Raw genomic sequence first — 23,296 nt, forward strand, 5'->3', positions numbered from 1 at the left:
ACTGAATGTGAGAATTACAGAGGTATTTCCCTACTGAGTGTTTCTGGCAAGATTGATGCAAATATACTTGAGAAACGGTTGAGAAGAATTGTGAAAGAAAAGCTTGGTGAAGAACAAGCTGGATTCAAGCCAAATAGAGGCTGTCAAGATCAGATCTTCACTTTACGACAAATAGTCGAGAAAGCATGGGAATATAACAGAGATCTGTATTTAAGTTTTGTCAATTTGGAAATGGCATATGATAAGGTGCCAAGAGAGAAGTTATTCAATACACTACAGTTATATGGTGTCAATGGGGCATTATATCAAGCAATACTTAGTCTTTATAATAGTGTAAGTTCTTCCACAATAAATTTGATTACCTTCTCGCACGTTATTTTAATAAATTCCTCATGTGTGGCAAAGGAAAGATAGGAAACGAAACTTTCTCCTTTTTTTCCCCGATTTTGGCAATGTGCTCAGCAAGAAAGGGATCAAATTCACTAATCCCTAGTGCCTTTGTCTCAAGTTACCGACAACAATACAGTAGTTTTCCGTGCACGTGTTTCGGTCTGTATAGTTATGCAGAATCTGATTACATGCCAATATGCTTGCAGACTAAACTTACAGTGAGGAAAAGAAATATATTTCTCTACTTGTGAGTAGATGCGGCATATAAGAAACATGTTATAATTAAAAAATGAGAGCCTGGGAATTTCCGCCACCCCTCAAAATTTGCGACTCTAGGCCCAGGCCTATACAAACATGCCACTGAGTGGATGCATTGAAAAAGAACAGCTAATATAATGGAATAAAGAGAATGTGAGGAGGTGGGGAAATCAACATTACTATGAAGGCAAAGTTCTATATATATGAAATACTGGTGTGGAAAAATGCAAAACAAAACAAAGACTAAAAGAAATAATTAAACCAGTAAAAATCAGTGAAGAGCTACAAAAGTTGCAAAAACTAAAGGAATGACTAAATGATAAACTAGCTTCAACACAAGCGTTTATGCTTTTTTGAAAGAATGCAACTCAAACTGGATTAAAATACCAAAAATAGTTCCTCGTTTCTCTAAGAGGATTCTTCCAACCAAGAATTGTAATCCTAATGACTACACTATGCTTAGCTGTTATGTGAATTACTATTAACAATTACTCATTGCAAAGTGGGTCAGAATTCCAAATAAATAAATTGCAAACAAGCAAAAAAAACATCCTTCACTTAAACTTAACTTTATTTTTGGAAATGCAATATAATGCTCTGATAATACGGAATTTTATCAAAGCAGTGTGGAAATAGTAGTGATGGTTGACAAATGAAGATGATGAAGGAAGTTGCAATTAGTGGAGTGGTGGAGATGGAGAGCTGTACGGTAGGTGCACTCCCTCGATGAGTCCTTGGACTCCCTGGAGGTGTTATGTAATAATAATAAAGCAGTATGTAGAAACAGATAGATGTCATTATTTACAAATTATGATGGATTTCATTCAGTGATTATCAACTCATCTACACCCCAATCTTCAAAACTTCCATCAGGCAAGTATCTCCTTATGATGATAGGAATTTTTCGTGCCCTATGATAAAAAAAGAAAAAAATAATTTTCATTAAAAAAACAAAGTATTTTACAGGAATATTTTTTTTTTTTGCAGATACAATCAAGTGCATTTTTTCTAGTCTATCACCTGCACTGAATGCCTAGTGTGTTCTCAGGTGGAATCTGCATTGGGTTTTATTAGTTAAAAAAAAATTCTTTTGTTAAAGTAAACGACTGAACTCATGCAGATTTCACATAGGAACACAATGCACATGTGCACCCACTGAGAATTCAAATGCATGTGGAAAATATAGCGTATCCCATTCTTAGTGTTCTATTAATTTAATAAACTACTAAATCCAGAAAGTTTAATATTCGCAATCTTTCATTCTTGCCAGCAACCAGAAGAATAATTTCTCAGAATGTTTCCTTCTTGCTTTTTTTTTTTCCCCTTAATGTTTTATTTAAAAGGATATTCAGCTACACTAGTCCCCTTGGTACAGTCAACTATATCTAGTTTCCTTGGCCAAGCATGAGCAATCACAAAATGTTGTGAAGGAAAAAAAAATTTTTCAAAGCCATAATTCTAGTATAATTAATCCAATCACCTGTAAATTAATTGAATACAATTCAAACATTCAAAGAGTACATTTTGCCAGACTGAAAGCACTCCTACTTTCCAACTTACTAATCAAAAGGTTCAGCTTTTACTGTTATAGCATTGATGTCATTAGGTGGTAGATGGTTTGCAGAGATTACTGCGAGACATTACCCTCTTTAATAAAGGCTTGAGGTGGCTCAAAATAGCTTGTTTTCATCTCTAGAACAGGGTTTCCAGATTATGTACATTTACAATGCTAATGCACATGAGTTTCATAAACTTTCACAGATGGGATATCATAAGCAAGTAACTGTTCATTTGATATCAACATAGCTTTTATAATGCAATTATTTTTTTTTTTCTATGATATGGATAATAAATTATTAATGGAATGATACAATACAGCCTTTAATAAGGCCTCTTTACAAAGCTTTAGCCTTGATAAAACCCCACTTGGACTATTGTGCACAGGTTTGGTCTCCTGGTTTCTGTTGTGATTCTGATATATTGGAGAGAGTACAAAGGAAAGTGTTAAAAATAATATCAGGATTGTGGATACTGATTATGAAGACAGATTGAGAATTTGTAGATTGCAGACACTAGCAAACAGGAGAAAGAGAGGTGATATGAGACTTACAAACTTCTGAAAGGGTCATACAGGATTTTAATTGATGGAATTTTTCAATTTATGCAGAGTGTAAGAAAGAACAAGAGGGTGTCCTTGGAAGCTGAGAATGAAGGCCACCAAGAAGGGTGCGAGAGCTAGATTTTTCTCTCAAAGGGTGGTACATGATTGGAATGGATTGCCTTTGATGTGAGTGCAAGTAGTGTGAATGAATTCAAGAATAAGTATGATAGCTGGTGTGTAGTATGTGGCCTCCCTCGATGAGTCTCTGACTCCCTGGAGGTCTCTTTCCAATCCAATTCACATTCTTTTATGTCTGGTCTTTGCAATGCATGCTTGTAACCAGTGAGGCTCGTGGCTTGAAATCATGGGAGTGCTGCAACTTTCAAAATATACATACACACTGTAAGTACAGTGTATACATGTTTGGATAAAATATCAAAATTATAGTAAAAAATAAAAAAAAAAATTAAACATGAAAAAATATTGTTTATTATTGATAAAATTATAGTTTAGTATAATTCAAAATTACTTAAAAATAAAATCCATTCCTTTAATTGTAATTAAAGGAATGGATTTTGTGGAAATGGAAATGAAAAATGTCTTATGTGGCTTAAGACTAAGAAACTTGGCCACTCCTAATACATAGACTGAACAGTAGTGGTCCAAGGACTGATCCTTGGGGTACACCATTGGTCACCTTAAATCTGGCAACCCCCCCCCCACACACATTTACACTACTGATACCTGTCCCTCAGTCAGCAACTTATCCAAGTTAATAGTTTATATTCCAATCCATGTATTCCAGTTTATACACCTTTTCATGTGGTATCTTATTAAACGGCTTAGTCAAGTCCATCATTATCACAGCATTGATTCCCTTTATCCAACTCAATCATATTATAAATTATGAACATATTGCTCAGATATGACATTCCTTCAGGAAATCCATGTTGAATTCAGTAAATTCAACCTATTTCTGTATATCAGTTCTTGCCAACTTCTCCAAAATCTTTACAACCACTCCATAGATACTGATATTGTACTGTCAGACACATCAGTCTGCACCACTCTTGTGCATAGGGATTATCATACATTCTTTCCATTCCTGTGGGGATCTTCCCGAGCTGAGACTCAAATTATGCAAATATGTCAAGAGCCTACGCAGTTCAGCTAAACACTCCTTTAGCATACATACTGATATCCCATCATTCCATATTGCTGAATTCTTATCCAGGTTATGAAAAAGCTAGAAAACCTCTTTCTCGTGCATCTCTCTCTCTCTCTCCCCCTTCACCCGTAGTAGCAGCAGTACTGTGCACTATGTTACAGACACCAGGTCACACTCATTATTTAAACATTTGAATCTGCTTCTGACAAGGGTACTGCTATCTGCATTCAGCAAAGTTATTCTTCCACATTCATTCTTTTACATGCAGCATAATATATTATTTTGGGTTATTTTTTTTCATACTCTGACTTAGCTTTCCTTATAATTCTTGCAACTTTACTAGCCTGCATTTTACATATAACTCCTCTCACCCTTATTCTCATGATATTCCTTCTGTTAAATTGTGAATGAAACTACGTTGTGTAATTTATTTTTTTTCATTCACATTTAACATTGCTTATGTATTAATCATGATTTGTATAAAAATTATTTATTATTCCTTAATTTAGGATTACTATTTAAATTTTTATTCTAAACTTAACCTACTATTAATTTATTAAGCAATAATATGTGCAGAATTTATGATAACTAAAATATATATGATGTAACGAAAAGTATTATTATAATTAATTCTATACGTAATGCAAAAGCTGATTAAGTAGCTCAAATATTGTTTATTCTTATTTGTGAAAAGTTAACGTTATGTAATGACTCATGTAGTAGTAGAGCATTGCATTACATTAGCGAAATGTTTGCGTTCATTTGTTGTCATGGAGACGCATGAAATAAACAAGCACGAGTCGAAGAGAGCGTGACCTTCGGACTGAAAGGAGAAGAAAAATAATAGAAGATTTTTAATTAGAGAGGAGAGAGGAAGTTTTTGCGGAGCGGAAAGGAAGGTAGGATACAAGCAAAGGAAGTGGAAGAAAATTATAAGCTCTCTAGGGCAGAAATTCATGAGAATAGTGTTTAGAAGTGAACCAAAACATATTGAATCATATACTTAGCTGCAAGCGAAGTCAGCTGTGTTGTAAAGGAAAATTAATGCCATAACTGGATAAATAAAGAACTGGACATTCAATGGAAAATTCTGATTAGTTCCAGTTAGTCTAGGATTACGTCTTAATTCTATGTTGCCCTGAGAAGAATTATATTGAAATTAACTAGTTTGAGAAAAGTGAACAAGGAGAATTATCAGTGCCTTATTGATGTGCTTTTTTTTTAGAGTAGTGAAGCGCGATTAACAGTAGTTCAGTTAAATCGTTGGAGAATCTTTATTAATGTGTTCCGCTAACGTAAATAAGTTAATTCATAAGTGTGCTCACAATTAATTGATGTATTGAAGATTGTATATGGTAAGAGTAGTCATACTTGTTTGTTTATTCTAATATTAACATATCTTCGAAGTTCAAAGTCCGAAATAAGATTGCTTGGAATATTGTCTACCTTGATTAGTGCTTTCTGTGAATTTAAACATTAAGTACAGCTGATAGATATGTGGAGACTGTTTAAATAAGAAGTTTTGTTTTACTAACTTGAGTTAAGAAAGCTTGTGATTTTGAAACTGTGAATTTTATGTGAAAGTTTAGAACATTGAATTGGCATGAGTGACTTAGCAAGATCTATCAAGTTGATTGTATTGTTTCATTTTAAAGCAGAATTCTTGTATTTGTTATATATTTCATATTAAATGTTTTATTTTGTTAATCTAAATATTATGATTGCCTGAATTCCCTTTTATTGCACCGTTCATAAATATTCGAATCTTGCAGGAACCCCAAGTGGAATAGTAAATAATTCGGCCTAATAAATGAGGAGACTGCTAACTTAATTAAAAATTGATCCTACTATTTTATATAGACTAATCTAAAAATAGGGTGGCGCAGTATAATTATAAATATTCCCTACTTTTGGATAGGTGATCAATTTGCAATTAGTTGTTATATTGATAAGAGTGACTTGAACCAAGATGGCGGATTTAGAACATAACATGAAAATAGAACGTCACGACACTTCCATATCCTCTTATGGATCTCTTCCATTTCACCCACACCCTAAGTGTCCTTCGAACTCCAGAAACAGATTGAGATACTGCATCATTTAAGCACATTTCAAAACTTCCCACTCAGTGGAAAGTTTTGAAATGTGCTTAAAAAATGTAATGAAAACTAAATAGGCAGCAGGGGACCAAATGGAGTGTTATAATTTCCAGTTTTGTAGTTCAGCATGTAACATGTCCTAATTGGAACATATACTTAACTACTTCTCACATCAGTATAGCATGATTACTATCACTGGTGCAAAAACAGCATCATTAACTGAGATCCCCCCCCTCCCCACACACACACACTTCTGATGCTATGATCTAACTCTAAAGTCAAGTTTCTTCTTTCACATACCACTTGAAAAAGTTGTCATGCAACAGCTCAATAAATTCTCTTTCATTTTTAAGTTGTTCTTCTACTAATCCCAATCAATGTTCGGATAATTTAATTTATCCATAATGATAACTTATTTAGTACCTCTCGGGGTAATCTGGTGATGCTTACTTTGACTCCAGCAACTAAGCTGCCACCTGTGTTTCATCCTGGTAGTCTCCACAGCAGATAACCTCAAGCTTACGACTACAAGGGACAGTGTTCTCATGAGTTTCTACAATAACTGGATTCAAACAATCTGATATAATCCACCACCTTCTATCCTATCTTCTTCTGTTCTTCCTAAAAATACTATACTTTTTGCACTGTTTCAGTTATTTTATCTAGCTGAGCACCAGGTTTCAATGTCAACAATTTAAGACCACAATATATTCACCAAAGCAGAAAATTCATATTCACTCATCCATCTCCTCCCTCTCATTCTCTCAATCTTAACATTATTTTTAAGCATAAGCAGATAATACAAACATATTCAATACTCCCATATATAAATAATCATTTTAAATTTCCATTAACCTATCCCCCAGCCATAAGTAATTCTTTAAGTTTATCACTACTTTTATAACCCACTTATGAAGGTGATTCCACATATTTTTTACCCAAACAGTAAAAAATGAACTTTGCATATTTGTCATTCTCTTTTTACAAGTCTCAATTAAAGCTTCGCTTCCTGTTAGATAAATTCAGATAACTAATCAACCAATTTTCATAACTATTGTGATAATCCCTCTAAACATGTAGTCAATCTTCCCTGAATTTCCTTTAAAATAACTAATACTAAAAAAAAAACACTGGCTTTCTTTCATCCTTTCTTTTTTTAAAGTAGGCAAGTGCATTTTAATTATTTGCTAGCATGGATAAGAGCTAACTATATCCCATTGTTCCTTTGTGTATTCGGCTTAATATCCTGTAATCACATTTTGCATATATTCTGGCAGTTTTCCTGTTTTGCAGAATGAAAAGCAGGAGTCTGAGAAGGAAAAAATGCTACCACTTTCATACAAGACCAACTAATCTAAGTCTGAGAGAGAGAAAAACTCTCCTTCTTTACAACTATATATCAATATTTTTCAAAGTGTGGTGTGTGACATTATTCCAGGGACTGCATGCTAGTCTAATTTTAGTTTACTGCACTGCAGATTTAACATGATGCACAACTCTGATCTGCAAGGCAGTTAAGCTTAGTTTTTTTTTCTCTTTTATACATTGCCATTCCAAATACTATTTCTTTTTTTTACATTTCGCAGCATTACATGCCTATGTCATTTTCTGTGCAGCAACTGGGGTAAAAAAGACAGCATAAGAATTACTATGAATAACTGGCTTCAATTTAGTATCCTTTTAAATCTTGTAACTAGCCAAAAAACAGGTTAGTGAAGATGATATTCTTGTCTTCCCCTTAATGTGTTAGGGCTCAACCCCCACAGCCAGTTTGGCATTATATAAATTAATAAGCAAAGGATAGTTAATCCTACCTACAACACAGCCACGTCTACCAAAAAAAAAAATTGTATTCTCTAATTGGTGTACATTTGAGATGAAAAACCCTTTATTTCCATTTGAGACGAGCTCAATTTCATTCAAAAAGTCCTTAAGACTTTGTTGTGTCCTAGACAGAATTTGAACTCTTGTATTTCCAACTGAAGGACATTAATGCCAAATATGTTATGAAGTTTGTAATCCATGAACAAATTTAACAAAATTTTGGCTCTAGATATAGCTGAATATCAGATTTCTGGACTTCCTGATTGCAGTTCTCAAGCAAAGTCCTCCCTAATCACCTACTGAAATTTTTGGAGCATTTTGTCCTGCACACAGTACTGATATTAAGATGGGTTTGGCAAGTTTGTGTCCATGGAGTTGATATAAACTAAATTAGATAAATAATTAAATAGAGATTATAATGAATTCAAGAGTCAATGTTTGATTTAACAGAACACAGACCAAGGTGCTTAATAAAAAGTGTAGTGGCTGGAATTAAGAGTTTCAAGGCATATACATATACACTTTTTTTAAAGCAGTAACAAATTTTAAATGTAATGAGCATGTAGAATATGGCTAGAATGTCATTACATCAAGTTGATAAAATACACTTTAAACTAATAATTAATACAAATCCCTCTGTAATATAGCTCTCCTAAACACGAGTTCTTCAAAGATATTTATCTAAATAAAACTAAGGGCAGTAGGTAAATCAAGAATTTTGTTTCCTCCTGTCGGAAATGTAGAAAAATGTTTTTTTTTTTTAGATTAGTATAAATAATTTAACAGATAACACACTGAGAATAAAAGTATCATTGATTACTAAGCTTTACAAACTAACATTTCCCTGCCACACTAGGTGGCATTAGAAACTGAAAGACAACCAATTAACAACCAATTCATATCAGTTCAAAATCATATTTAATGTGATAGCAACATCTATTTATTAAATAATTTAGCCAAAGAGATATCACTCTAAACGTGATAGTTTTAAATCCCATTTTGTTTACCTTTAGATGCCAGTGTGACAGAGAAATATCAGCTGTAAAGCTTTGCAATAAATTCCTTTTTACTCAATATGTTATCCATTCAAGTATTCGCAATAATGGTAAACAAACATGTAAGCTTAAAAACAATCTCAATTAATTAAGATTAATTGAGATTGTTTTTAATTAATGGACAGCAAACATTTCTTTCTTCAGGATAAATCCTGAAGGAACTCATATTTAATAGTCCAAAATGAAGGGAGAAATAGTTATAAATTCACAAATTATTTTCTTTCAATCTCTGTACAGCACTTGTCTATTATAAGTGACAGAATATTTTACTTGCAAATGTCAGGTCATGCAACTCAGAAAATAAATAAGGTTTAATAATGTGGATTTCGAAGAAGAAATTCTGGTGTTAGTCCAAATTGCTTTAATTTAGCGAGAATAAAACTGATCTTTTTTTTTTTTTTTTTAAATTTTCTCCCTGCTATAATTATTTTTGACCATGTGAATTGTCTCACATCTGCAACTTTGAAGATATGTAATAAAAGATGGAACTTATCTTATGATCAACTACAGGGTGTCCCAAAATTAACGCAAGATTTAAATTTAGCGCCATTTGTGCGGTAAAGTGTTGCCAACGAGAAAAAAAAGACAGCGTGACAGCTGACAGTTCAGGGTTATTAAAGAGCGCTACACAAAAGAACAACGCATTTTCATTGTTGAGCAATATTTTAAAAATAATGAAAGTTTGGCAGCTACAGTTCGCAATTTTCGTACAAAATATGGTCGGAATAGTGATTTAACTTCAACTGTGAAAAGATTAATTAAAAAATTCAAGGAAACTGGATCAATTAGTGATCTTATACACTCTGGCTGTCCTTCAACAAGTCGTTCAACAGAAAACATCGAAGCAGTTCGTGAGAGTCCAGGAACATCAATTCGGCACCGTGGTCTTGAATTGGGCATTTCAAGAAGCTCTCTACAGCGTATTCTCACAAAAGATTTGCATCTTTATGCTTACAAAGTTCAATTGACTCAAGAACTGAAGACTACTGACCACACACAGCGAAGAGAGTTCGTTGAATGGATTATGGAACAAGAACAAGTGGATGCTTATTTTTCGAACAAAATCATCGTCAGCGATGAGGCTCGTTTTCATCTTGATGGCTTCGTTAATCGACAAAATTGTCGCATTTGGAGTTCAGAAAATCCACGAGTGATTGTTGAGAAACAAATGCATCCACAACGTGTCACTGTTTGGTGCGGATTTTGGGCTGGAGGCATCATCGGTCCATTCTTCTTCGAAAATGCGGCTGGTAAAGCAATAACAGTTAATGGTGCTCGTTATCGCAACATGATAATCCAGTTTTTTGTGCCTAAATTGCAAGATATGGATGTGGATAACATGTAGTTTCAACAAGACGGTGCCACATGCCATACAGCCCGAGAAACAATTCAATTACTGCATGAGTCATTTCCTGGTCATGTAATTTCCCGTTTTGGCGATCAGAATTGGCCACCCAGATCATGTGACTTAACGCCATTGGACTTTTTTCTTTGGGGTTTTTTGAAGTCTAAGGTTCATGCCAACAAGCCCACGATCACCCACGCCTTGAAGGAGGAAACTGAGCGCTGTATCAACGAAATTCAGCCACATTTATGCAAAACGGTCATGGAAAATTTCGAAAAAAGAGTGCGTATGTGCCAGCAAAGCCGTGGAGGCCATTTACCTGATATGCTATTCCATGCATAACCCTATACTGTATACTTTATGAATCAATAAGAAATTACAATTTTTAATTAAAAACCAGTGTTTTCTATCAAAATTACTTCTTGCATGAATTTTGGGACACCCTGTATACATTGGAAAGGAGAAAGACATCTCGGAGTTTTTGGTTATTCAAAGAACTGAAGAGAAAGTATGGAGGAAGGTGGGGGGGGGGAGTATTAAGAAAGACAGCTGCATTCAGTTTAATGTTTACTGTATAATGAACATAAAGAGAAAAACAATACCATGATAGAGGTATTTCTGACAAAAGTATTTAGCTTAGCAGAAATGGAATTTACAGCTGCTGACTGTTTTCTGAACTTTGTTTTTTTATAAGCTCTTAACCTCATGGTAACAAGGAGAGATCCATCTTCATTTTAAGATATACCAAAAGAAATGGTTAGAACAATGGCAAAAACATTTTTTTTTTTAATGTTAATCTCACCTACAAAAGATTGGTAACTTCTATTTAGTACTGCAGATGGACTGAGGATTAAATCACCTGGGAACTCTGCTCTGGAGATCAAACAAGGAACTATCTCAACTCTCACACTAAGCCAATGAAAACATTTTAACACTCAAAATATTCAGTCATATCATAAATTCAAATTCATGGCTTGTTGGTTTTAGAAAGCAGAGATGTTGTCCATTAGCAGTAAAAGCTTCAAGACCAATATTTTATGTCTATTATATATTGTCTAGCTAATTTTGTTTTGTGAGAGGAAAAGCCTCAAGTTTCAGGAGGAAAAATCTTGCCACTTCAATATTATACACCTTTAGTTGAAAAAAGTCCTTAATAAGGTTAACTACATTTTAGATAGGATTCAAAGCCAAGTCTTTTTCATACAAAGGGGTTAACGCCACATTATCCTTATGCATGCACAACCAAATACACTCCTACTTATTAACTAAATTTGGGAAATACGGAAACAGAGAAGTTACAAAATAAAAACCTACAAAACCTGATTGTTGATGATGACAGACAATCTCCTATGTGACAAAAATGAGATTTTACAGGGGGAAAGAAAAAAAAAATACCATGCCATGTAATTATTACGACTTGACTAAGCTGTTGCACGTTTAACATACTTTATATTGATTTCATAATTTTTGAAATTATATTTTGCTCTCCTTAATCAAGTAGAAATGTCACATAGGAAGTTGTCTATCACCAACGACAATATAGTTTTTATGTGCTCTTACTAATGAAAGATTTTGTAAACTATAGCACACCCTTACTGTCGGTGGACTAAGGATTACTTTGGACTTTAAAAAATACATTAAATTAATTAAATTTTATTTATTATTATTATTTTTTACATAGTCCAGAAATGTGGTTTTTCCTTGAGAGAATAAATATGGAACTTTTTTTCCAAGCTACTTCGCCCTCCAAATAAGAGGGGGAAGTGGTCTTAAACTGGGCAATGAAATTAATCGCTTACCTAAAGAAAATCACAAAATCCATGCCCATGACAGGATTCAAAATTGCAACCTGTTGGCTAGAGAGCAGATATGCTAACCACTAAGCCAACCAAGGCCTGCAAATTACTAATGTTTAGCATCATGTGGAATTAGAAGTCTTTAAGGCCAATTTTATTTCATAAGATAGAAAAAAAAAAATTCATTTGTGTATTCATAGCACATTCTATAATATATCATGATATTGATGACATTTATTATGTATATTATATTAATATATCATGATATTTATTTCAAGCATTTTAATTTTTCAATTATGATATGCTCAATAGTTCATATGTCTCCATAAAAATATTAAGCTGTTTATCCTTTGGAGGCATCTAATAGATAAAACATTTATAAAAATGTTTTGTTTTAATTCATCCATTAGCTTAAATATTCCATAAACAAAACATATTTATGTGACACTCCTGCGGGTTTTTTTTTTTTTTTTAAAAAAAACAAAACAAAAGAAACTGCAGGAGTGTTAGAATTCCCAAGCTGTTTTGCTTGGTTTATTATTATTGATTGTTCAATGTTCAGGTTAAATATTTCGTTTGAAAAGGTAGAAGCACAACCTGAAGATTTCTTTTAAAAAAAATAATATAAGCCAATTTTTCTTGAATGAAAAGTATGAAATGAAAAGTGAGCAATATGGTGTAGTATTATTCTACTTTCTTTGAATAGTATATAAATTTTTGGTATATGCTGAAAGAAAGTTTTCGAACATAATGGCTACAACTTTCAGTATATCATAATAGGATAAGATCATAAATGCAGACAAATTGTCGAAGGAAATGAAGTTATAGAGATAATTAATGATAAGCACTGCAACATTTCATTTATCGAAAGATATGCTCTAGTAACTCTAAAGGATGATCCATGAAGTGCTAAAACATTTTAAGCTGATCAATAAAATTTATGATTATAAAAGTAATTTAATTATTTCACACAAATACAGTAAATTATCTAAAAACATCAATCCACATTTTTGAGTGGATTGATATTTCAAAAAAAAATATGTAAAAATTAAAGCCAGCATATTGTGTAAATGATGGTACATAATACTGCACTTGATTTGCTCCAAAAAATAAATAAAATTTTTTTAAAAAATAATTAGCTATCATAATTTGTAATTTGGGATTCTCATGCTGCATCAGGCCATGAACAAGACTGCAATTCTACAAATTACATTTTGAAAATTTAGAAATAAAACAGCATATACTGGAAGATTTACCTACCTCTAGCATCAGTGCTGCTTGTTTATGAAAAACAAGAGCAAAGTTGTTGAGAATTTCAGCGAAATAAAATGAAAAAAAAAAAAAAAAAGTCATACATGTGCAGGCAAAATTCTTCAGAACACCGTAATACATCTGCAAACAAAGAATTACAGTGCTGCAAATTTATGTATGGTATCGAATAAATAAACTTTAGAAATATACAAATACTTCTTGATTACAAATTTTGACAAAAATAACTATTGCTTACTTAAGTTCTTTCATAGCAATTTGAAGAGGATCTGTCTCTCCTTCCAGCTCTACCATTACAGGAGCATGCATTCTGAAACAGAAATAAAACATCTGGTAAAAGGCTTCCTATCCCAATTGAACATAGATTTATAAATTTAGAATTTGTGAACGTAAGTTAAGTTAAGATTTAAAACAATTAAAGAAATTGCAATGTAATGCATATTTCTTGACTAGTTATTAAAGTAAAATACATTGTTAATTATAATTATCTTATTGTAATGCATATTTGTGTTGTGAAATAGTGAAAATGTAAAAGTAGTCAAGAATGTATCTGGAAATATTTACAATATATGCACTGCTAGTGCTTACTGTTATTGACAGGAGGAGAGCAATTCCAAAACAAACTAATTTTGTGTGTGGAGGATTTTTTAGGTGCATAAAAAGCAAGGAAATACTGAAGAACGGTGTGGAATAATATTTCAATAAAAATTTTAGAAGATATCTACCTCTGGACAAAGACACATGATTACAGAGATCACCAATCAGAGCACAAAACCTAGATGTGATTTTTTTTTTTATGTGATGTGGTTTTCTAAGCATTCTCTGTTGACTAGCAACACTTAGAAAATAACAGCTGGGGAGCTGAAAAGGGGATAGTAGCATTCAGAGATATATTTGAAATATGGAATAATATAGATTCAGCATTTCAACATTTTTGAGGGAAAAACTAACATTTACCCTCAAGGGATGTACAGGATTATGATAGTACCACATGAACCATACCACCTGAGATTAGCAAAGCTAATCTCAGGTGGTATGGTCACTTAAACAGAATGGGAGAGGAAAGATTAGCAAAACAAGTGTTCTCTACCAGGTTGGCAGGAAAAAGACCCAGAGGAAGACAAAGATATAGGTGGATTGATATGGTAAAAAGTGCCTTAGAAGATAGAAATATAAGATCTGACAATGTTGGAGCTTTGACAGGCAACAGATTGATTTGGAGAAAAATTGTAGATAGGAAGTTAGTAATAATGTAAATTTTTCATGCAGTACTATCATATCCTGTACATCCCTTGAAGGTAAATGTTAGGAATTTGATGATGATGCTTTAGAGATTCTTCAGAAGAACGAAATCTTATTCGATAAATGTACCGAGGATGTCTTATGATTTACATAATAAAATTTATTTTACTGTGACATATGTGTTATTTTCTAGTTATGGATACTCCACAGGCATCATTATACAAGAAAGAAAACGTGATATCTGCAGCACTGCATAAACTTTAGAAATATACAAATACTTCTTGATTATAAATTTTGACTAAAAATAATTATTGCTTACTTTAGTTCTTTCATGGCAATTTGAAGAGGATATATATATATATTATATATATATATATATATATATATATATACACACACATTTTAATTATCAGGACAAGCCTGTGACCATAAACAAAATTATATTATTACTACATATCTTTATTTTTAAGATCATATGGTTAAAAAAAAAATGGTTTATATTGAATGTCATTTCATTATAAGTTAAAAAATAATGGCAAAAAAGTAATAAATTCTATTTTAAAAACATTATTCTGATATACTTACGCTATTTGCAAAGCTCTTGTTCCCAGAACTCTAGCCCTTTCATACTTTGTCATGTATTGTGTAGTAATACGTTTCTGATTCTGTTGAGGATGTTCTGAGGCAGCCAAGATATCCGTATTTTCATCCTAAAGTTAGAGAGCATAAAAGAAATTTTTAAATGACAAAATGATGCCAAAAGTTGCATGTATGGAAGGATTATTCATTATTCATCCAAATTATAGATAAATCTTGATCGGAAGAGTGTTCGAAAGACCGAACACTCTTCCGATCAGTTCATTGGCAGGGAAGCTAGTAGTTCAGAATAGAGTATGTCCTCTGCTCATTTTGAGAAGTGAAATATGGTAGTACAAATGAATTTCCTGAAAAGAGTTCCTTCTAACAAGATGAGAAAGAAAACTGTATACCAACAAGAAAGTTACAGTTAATCCACATGTCATTACAAGTGCAGATTTAAATATTCTTTCAAAAAACTTTAATTTTGCCTTAGCTCCCAACAATCTCTCCTCCCAAAGTAGATAGCACTACTAATATAGAAAAAGGTCTAAGAAAAACTAAGAAAACTAAAATTAAATTAAAAATGCCAAGAAATTATATCCTTTATCTAAGTGTAAGCAAACAAAGTATCTTCATGACCACACTACATGTGTATAGAAGCTAATGACTTCACATGAATTGCCTTAGTATCCCATAATGCAAAATACACATCCTTTCCGGTGTATTGTAAAATCTCTTGTGGTGAAAAATAGAAATATTTTTCACCTATATCAATTTTTCATGGGCCATAAAATACTTATAATTAAAAGTTGTAACCTACTGTAATGTAATAAATTTTTGTAATATAATGATAGAATAACTGAATATAGAACCACAAGCAATTGTAATTAAAAAGCTCAGACAGGATTAGGCTAGTAAACTGAAGGTTACCAACAGTCAAAGGTCACCGGATTATGAGTTTTGCTACCAAAACCTGACGTAAGCGTGGGTGATAAGGATGCTTCCAGTAAATCCAGGAAATTTTTTGGATATGATATAAAAGGCAGAGATTGAGACTCAAGGGGGCTCTCTCTTATTTTTTTTTGTTCCTGTAGCAAGTTGTAAGGAGTCGCGGTCCCACAAGCAGTAGTTCTGGAGATCAAGGCGAGTTCGCTGGCAGCATTACAAGATATCCTTCTGTGAAATTCTTCGAAAAATGTACCGATCCACGTGCATGCTGATTTGTAGCAGCAGACGAAGTTCCTAACATCGACGAAAAAATGCATTAAAGTTACAAGGCAGGAATCTGCAAGAAGACTACTGCTGGATAGTGCCCGATCACAGCCTTGCACAAGAAAAAGAAAGGAGCCAGCAGAGTTCACCCTTAACCTTTTTGGATTCAGGACTGTACATGATATAGTGAGCTTGTAAGTAGATTGCTTTATGTTAATAGCTAGATTGTGTGTACAGACGATAGATGTTGATTCTGTTTAACTAATGGTATAATGTATTTATAATGGTATAATTATAATGTTTCTGACCGCTTTGAAGAGGTCAGAAAGCCAAACGTCAGTTTGAATGCGTATAATAGAATACTGTAGACTTGAATAATGCTTGTGTTACATAATGCTTAGAATGTACAGTGTAATTTTTTTAATTGTAATGAGAGTACGGTTATGTGTGCTAAAATCCATCCATGTGTTTAATAAGTTGAGTGTGAATAATTTCTTTGTCTAATGCTTTAAGTGAATTGTTTTAATGAATGCGTGAGAATCAGACGTGATATGTACTATTTCCCTTGTATATTAATTGTCTAGTTAGAATAAACATGTTTGTTTTGTTAATAGCTTGCCTGATCTTTGTTAGCCAATGCCCTGTCTCATAAAACAAATCGAACCTGTGTGACCTAAGTAAAGTAACAGCCACGACTGAGTAATTCGGAGTTGCTTGCAATAAAATTGATTTAAGAGTTATTCCGCATGCTTTGCTAAATTATTCTCTTGTACGTAAGGGAAAGATAAATTCTTTTACACGATCCTTAATGCTGCAGTCGTTAACAAAAATAATTTTTAAGGATTAATATATTTGAATTATAGCAACGTAGATTATGGATTTGGTCCCAGCCAGAGGCTTTTACTCAGTCTACGATACTAGCACGTGTGAGACCATACTTTACGGCCTTGAAAGTGGGGGGGGGGAGTAAAGCTAAGTAGATTACGAAAGGACTAAAGTTAAATAATAGTATTATACGTGAGTTACAAACTAGGGCATATAGGCATTTTGTACAAGCTCAAACAACCACAAAAATTACAAAATAAGAAGGGAAACACTTTGAGTTAAAAAGTAACGCCATAAACAATATCATAAAAAATATAAAATACAAAACTTTACAAATGGCAACAATCTCTCCTCCCAAAGTAGACAACACTACTAACATAGAAAAAGGTCTAAGAAAAACTACTAAGAAAACTAAAATTAAATTAAAAATGCCAAGAAATTATATCCTTTATCTAAGTGTAAGCAAACAAAGTTTGTGCATGAAGTATCTTCACGACCACACTACATGTATATAGAAGCTAATGACTTCAGATGAATTGCCTTAATCTCCTTAATGCAAAATACACATCCTTTCAGGTGTATAATGTTATGCATTATGAGAAGGATCACTACCCAGATTGGTTTCAAATGTTACTGAGGTCTCATCAGTGGAAGCCACATCAAGAGATACCAAAGTTGAAGTAATGCAGAAGTCATATTTCCAATACATGTGTGGTGAAAAGGTGAAACCTTATTAAAATATTGTGGATTAGATCTGGTTGTAGAACAATTTTTCACTTGGTTATAAATTACATTAAAAATGTTAAGAAATTTTATTCTTGTATAATCCGTTATTCAAGTGTAAGCAAATAGTTTCCAAGTGAATCATGACCAGTACGCTAATGATTTCACATTAATTTTGTGTGTCCCATCCACAAAAGTTTACTAGTCAACCTATAGTATGTTAGATACCATGGGCAGGCTAAGGATTATTTCCCCCCTCTTTTTTTTTAAATCAATTTTATATATATTTTGTATTTTTAATTTATTTTTTTTACATAGTCCATAAGCCCTGCTCTAGAGACCAAACATGGAACTTTTTCAAGCCACTTCAGGCCTCCAAACTTGGAAATATAACTTCAGCATTAATTCTAATCTTGGTTATTTTGAATGGCTGTAAACTCCTTCAGAAACAAATAAGAACACTATGATATGAGTAGATAAAGGAAACAATAGTTTTGGATGTCGATGCTTTCAAAATGAATAACTGGCATCATTATTGCTTAATGATGCTAATACCACTTACTGGGCATCAACCTGACTTGGCACATCCAAAATATAATAGAATGAATGCCAGATTGATGCTCGTGTATCCCTGCAAAAAGACAGTTCTAAATTTGATTCTTGGTGCAGTTGTCTGTCATATTCTCTCTTGAAAAGCTCTGACTTATTGATAGTTTTTTTGGATGCACTATCAGTTAATGTTTGAAGGATGAAGACTAGCTACTCACTAGTCTTCACTAACTTTCTGAAGAAAGTTAAAATCAACAGGATTTTTTTTTTTCTTTTGATTAAAGGCTTCATCAACTGACCTGAAGAAATCACTAAACATGTTACCTCCAAAAACCCATTAGTTTCAAAAATTTGAAATTCTAAATCACAAAAAAAAAAACAGATGTACCTCTATGTTCCATTGTCAATGTTAGAGACTTGCCCAGCCTTAATCTCTAATACCTACCAAAGTTAGAAACTCTGCACATAAGTATGGTGGACTCCTACAAGTGCAAGATATTCTTATATAGGAATCCACCTTAATAGTTTTTCAATGAAAAACAAAATTTTTATTAACCCGTTAACATACAAAGATGCCTGTGACACATATTTTGTTTATTGCACCAAAATTGATTTTGACATATCGCAGACGTGACGAACTTCGCGTCAATTTCAAACGAACATACAAAGATGTCTGTGACACGTATTTTGTCTATTGCACCAAAATTGATTTTGAAGTATTGCAGACGTGACGAACTTCGCGTCAATTTCAAACAAACATACAAAGATGTCTGTGACACGTATTTTGTCTATTGCACCAAAATTGATTTTGAAGTATTGCAGATGTTACAAAGTTCGCTTCAATTTCTTCAAACAAATTTAGGGTGTTAGGCAGTGAATATATATGCATATAAACTCTATTCACTAGTTAGTTTGTGTTGCAATTTATTATTGCCCCTAATATGTCTGCAAATATTTATATGTTAGCCGAAAGCGATATTGAAAGCGGAGAGGACAATTTGGATAAAAACAGAGAGACAAATTTATATCATCAGTGTTGGCATTTTTGACTTGTCAAGTGACAATAGCGACAGTAGCAGTGGAAGTTCGATTCAAAGCAATGTTCGTAAACGTTTGAGACAAATATTGTCTAGTAGCGATGATTCTGATTTAACAGAAAATGAATGGAATTGGCAAGAAAAGGAAAATATTCCTATTATAAAACCATTTACGGAAATTCCTGGCATCAATGCAATTGCTTTGCTAAGATTTGGTGCAAATCCGACACCTCTTCCTGTTTTGAAACAAATACTTTGTGATGATTTCTTTGACATGATAGTTACAGAAACTAATAGATATGCAGCTCAAGCAATAAACGAGGAAATTACTAAAAAGATTGAATATGGTATCCAATAACAAGTGACGAATTGCAGGCATATTTTGCATTATGTATAATTATGTCACAGGTAAGAAAACCTAATATAGACATGTATTGGTCAAAGAGGGCTGTGGTCGAGACACCCATATATTCGAAAATTATGCCTCGTAAACGCTTCTTGGCTATATCTCATTTTCTCCATTTCGTGGATAATGAAACAATAAAGAAAGACGACTACCTGAATAATAAGTTTCAGCAATTATATACACCAGATAAAAATGTAGTAATTGACGAATCCTTTATGAAATATAGAGGTCGACTAAATTATGTACAGTTCATTGCTAGCAAACGAGCACGATTTGGGATAAAATTTTACAAGCTATGTGAATCAGACTGGATATTGTTCAGTTCAAAATTTATACAGGAAAGGATAAAATTCCGGGAATCGATACACCTGCATCTCAAAATATTGTCATGGAGTTGGCCGAACCTATTTTAGGAAAAGGATATACGTTATTCTTAGATAATTGGTATTCGTCACCAGAATTATTTTATTTCTTGAAAAAAATAGTACAAATGTTGTGGGGACAGTTAGAAAAAACTGACGACATATAAAATAAAAAAAAAGGCGAATCAAAAACTTTATCTTGTCAAGGAATTTTGTCATTACGTTGGCACGATAAGAAGGATGTTTACATGATTAGCATAAAGCATTCAAAAGAAGAAATGGTAGATACAGGAAAAGTAAGGAGCAGTAAGAGGGGTGATGAAGAAAAAGTAATAAAACCTAAATGTGTTCTTGAATACAATTGTGGAATGGGTGGTGTCGATAGGCAAGACCAACTACTTGCTTGTTTTCCAATTATGCGAAAATGCGTCAAAGGTTACAAGAAAATATTTTTCTATTTGATGGATATCGCTATTTACAATGCTTATGTTTTATATTCCAAACTACCCAATATATCAAAACTAACAATAGTCGATTTCCGTTTGAACATAGCAGAAGATATGTTGTCAAATATATCTTTACCTAATTATAGTACCCGTGGACGTCCATCGCAAAAGGACTGCCCAATTAGACTGCAGGCAAAAAATTGGGCACATTTCCCTGAACATATACCCCCTACTGATAAAAAGCAACATCCAGCAAAGAGATGCCATGTATGTGCCAAGCATAATGTAAGAACTGAGACTACATGGCAATGTAAAAAATGTTTGATACCGTTACATTTACCCAAGTGCTTCGAAAAGTATCATACTTCGCAAAATTATTTATATTCTTTATAATAAGGTAACAATTAACAAAATAAATCACATGAATTAAGTAAATAGTAGTTTGATCTGTTCCAACTTCAAAAATAATTTATATGTCAAAGGGTTAAGGCCATTTGACCACCTAGCTAGTCTAAATATCTATTCAGAGAAGAAACCATATGCCTTTTGCAAAAACATTCTAACCTGATAAAGTCACATTGTCCAAAGTGTGCATAGATATGAACTTGCAGTTTCAAGATAAATATTAAGAATAGAAAGAATTCTTAACAGCTGGCTCCTCACTTTTTCCACTTCAAGCCAACTGAAAAGCAAGTTTTAGATAGTTTTGGTTTTAATTAGTAGTTAACTCCACTATATCGACAATATTATCCAGCAAGGATCCACATAGTAACTAAGAGAGTGAGAGTTACCCTAAATCTATATCATTGCATAAACCTGTCAGAAATGAAAAATAACAAGTCCCTTCCATTTTAAGACATCCTCCTGGATGTTTCTAAGTAAAACACTCGTGTACTGAAAATTAATGTGTGTGTGTGTGTGTGTATCAGGGGCGAATATTCCGGGTGTGCGGTGCTCATCCACAAAATATCAGTATCACCGATATTATATTTTTGCATTTATTCCCATTAAAGACTCCCCCAACTGTTTGCAGGCTTCACACGATTCCTAAAATTGAACACAATATGCTGTACTAATACTTTATTGTCCTCTTCACGAGGATAATAAGCTTCATGAAGAAGGCGCTTTTTACCACGTAAACATTGCGTCACATTCGCGTTAATAGCCCAGGTGTGCTTTCAAAATGCATACACCTTCGAAAAGATGTAAAAAGGGTGCAGCGTGTCAAATTCTTAGCGTAGTATTTTTTTAGACCACTGAGAAGGCGTCTAGGTAGAGCTAAAATTTTGAGCTCACTCAGCACCTAGCAACTGTGATTGGTTATTGTGTCAACCAATTCATTTGAATGTTGTCACTTGTCACTTACTATATCTGATGGCTTTATTACAAACAGATGTTACACATGCTTTCTGGAACTGAAAAGTTGAAAGTTGATAAGACAGAAGAACCACTGATACAAAAAAAAAAAAAAAAAAAACTAATGAATTTAGGATTCCCAAAAGTGTGGATAATTCCAATAATGATCGGATGTTATGTATGCTGAGTCTCAGTAAAGAAAATAAAATTCTCGGAAAACAGAGCGAAATATACACAAACCAGAGAAATACACATAACATGTGCAACAAATTTTACAAGATGATTTGCTGCTCCATCAAACCATATTTATTCCTGCAATACTCTCTCTCATAAGTTCTTTTTTAATTATACCATCATAAATTCACTTATGCTTAGAATTTATAGGGTCATGCTATTTGCTCTACCCAGCAACTTATAGGACACACATATCCCAAATGATAATTATTAATAATTCGTTTACCATTAATGAAAGTGTTTCTACTCACACTTATCCTTTCCTATTCTCACATCTTATAAATGATGGTTCACATATTTTCATCTTTGAGTATTTCAAATATATCAATCAAATATAGCATTCTCCTTCATTGTTGTTTTCTAATCAATCATAAAACAGATTGTTCCCCCACTCTACACAGAAGTATTCAGTTATCCTGCAATTAATTGCATTGGACTAATTAAGATGAGTGCTAATGCGCTATGCCCCTCAAAACTTTCATACATAGATAAAATGCAATCACACAGTCATGAGCGTCCGCTGGGGCACTTCTCCCTGGGATCCATTAAAAAATTCCACAAATTATAATCGTGAAATTGATTGAGATATGCAATCTTACACCCTCGACCCTGGGAACTCTGTCTGTCTTAAAATTTTATTATGGGTTGGCCTGTTACGGGGTAGCAATAAAACACATCTTCCTGCTTTTGGTTCATCTTTTTCTGATTTGTGAACAGTGACCAGTTTGTTTGTTCTCTGTGTCTAGTGAGTTACAGAGTGAAGTGTGAATTGTAAATTTATAGTGAAACAAATTTAAACAAAAAAATACATTTTTAAAAGGTAAGTGTATGTAATTTAATATTATTTTACTTGTTAGTTTTATGATTTTTTAGCTTTTAAACTGAAATAATTTAATTTAGGATTAATTAATTAGTTGATTTTTAATAAAATATGCCGGTCAATTTTTTAATATATGAAATTGTGCTAAAAACTATTAATTCTGAATACCTTTTTTCCCCAAGAATTAAAGATCATTAAAA

General features: G+C 33.0%; 1 protein-coding gene across 2 annotated transcripts in view; it reads right to left on the reverse strand.

Annotated features, from left to right (window-relative positions):
• Nucleotides 1-1,201: 1,201 nt before the first annotated feature.
• The window catches only part of Polr2F (RNA polymerase II subunit RpII18), a 46,469-nt gene continuing 24,374 nt past the window's right edge, over nt 1,202-23,296 (reverse strand). Inside the window, exons 3-6 of one of the 2 annotated variants that reach the window (XR_016549142.1) lie at nt 15,133-15,257; nt 13,544-13,615; nt 13,297-13,428; nt 1,202-1,559 (exon numbers count right to left, since the gene is read on the reverse strand). Coding sequence is in view for 1 of the 2 variants with exons in the window: in XM_090401252.1 (XP_090257378.1) it covers nt 1,469-1,559; nt 13,544-13,615; nt 15,133-15,257 (288 nt within the window). In the remaining variant the exon portion in view is untranslated. The remainder of the gene's footprint in view (nt 1,560-13,296; nt 13,429-13,543; nt 13,616-15,132; nt 15,258-23,296) is intronic. The other variant, XM_090401252.1, reaches the window with a different exon arrangement.

The sequence above is a fragment of the Typopeltis vanoorti genome, chromosome 12 (assembly GCF_054136105.1).
Source record: "Typopeltis vanoorti isolate ZY-2024b chromosome 12, IOZ_Tvanoo_1.0, whole genome shotgun sequence".
Classification (NCBI taxonomy): Eukaryota; Metazoa; Arthropoda; class Arachnida; order Uropygi; family Thelyphonidae; genus Typopeltis; species Typopeltis vanoorti.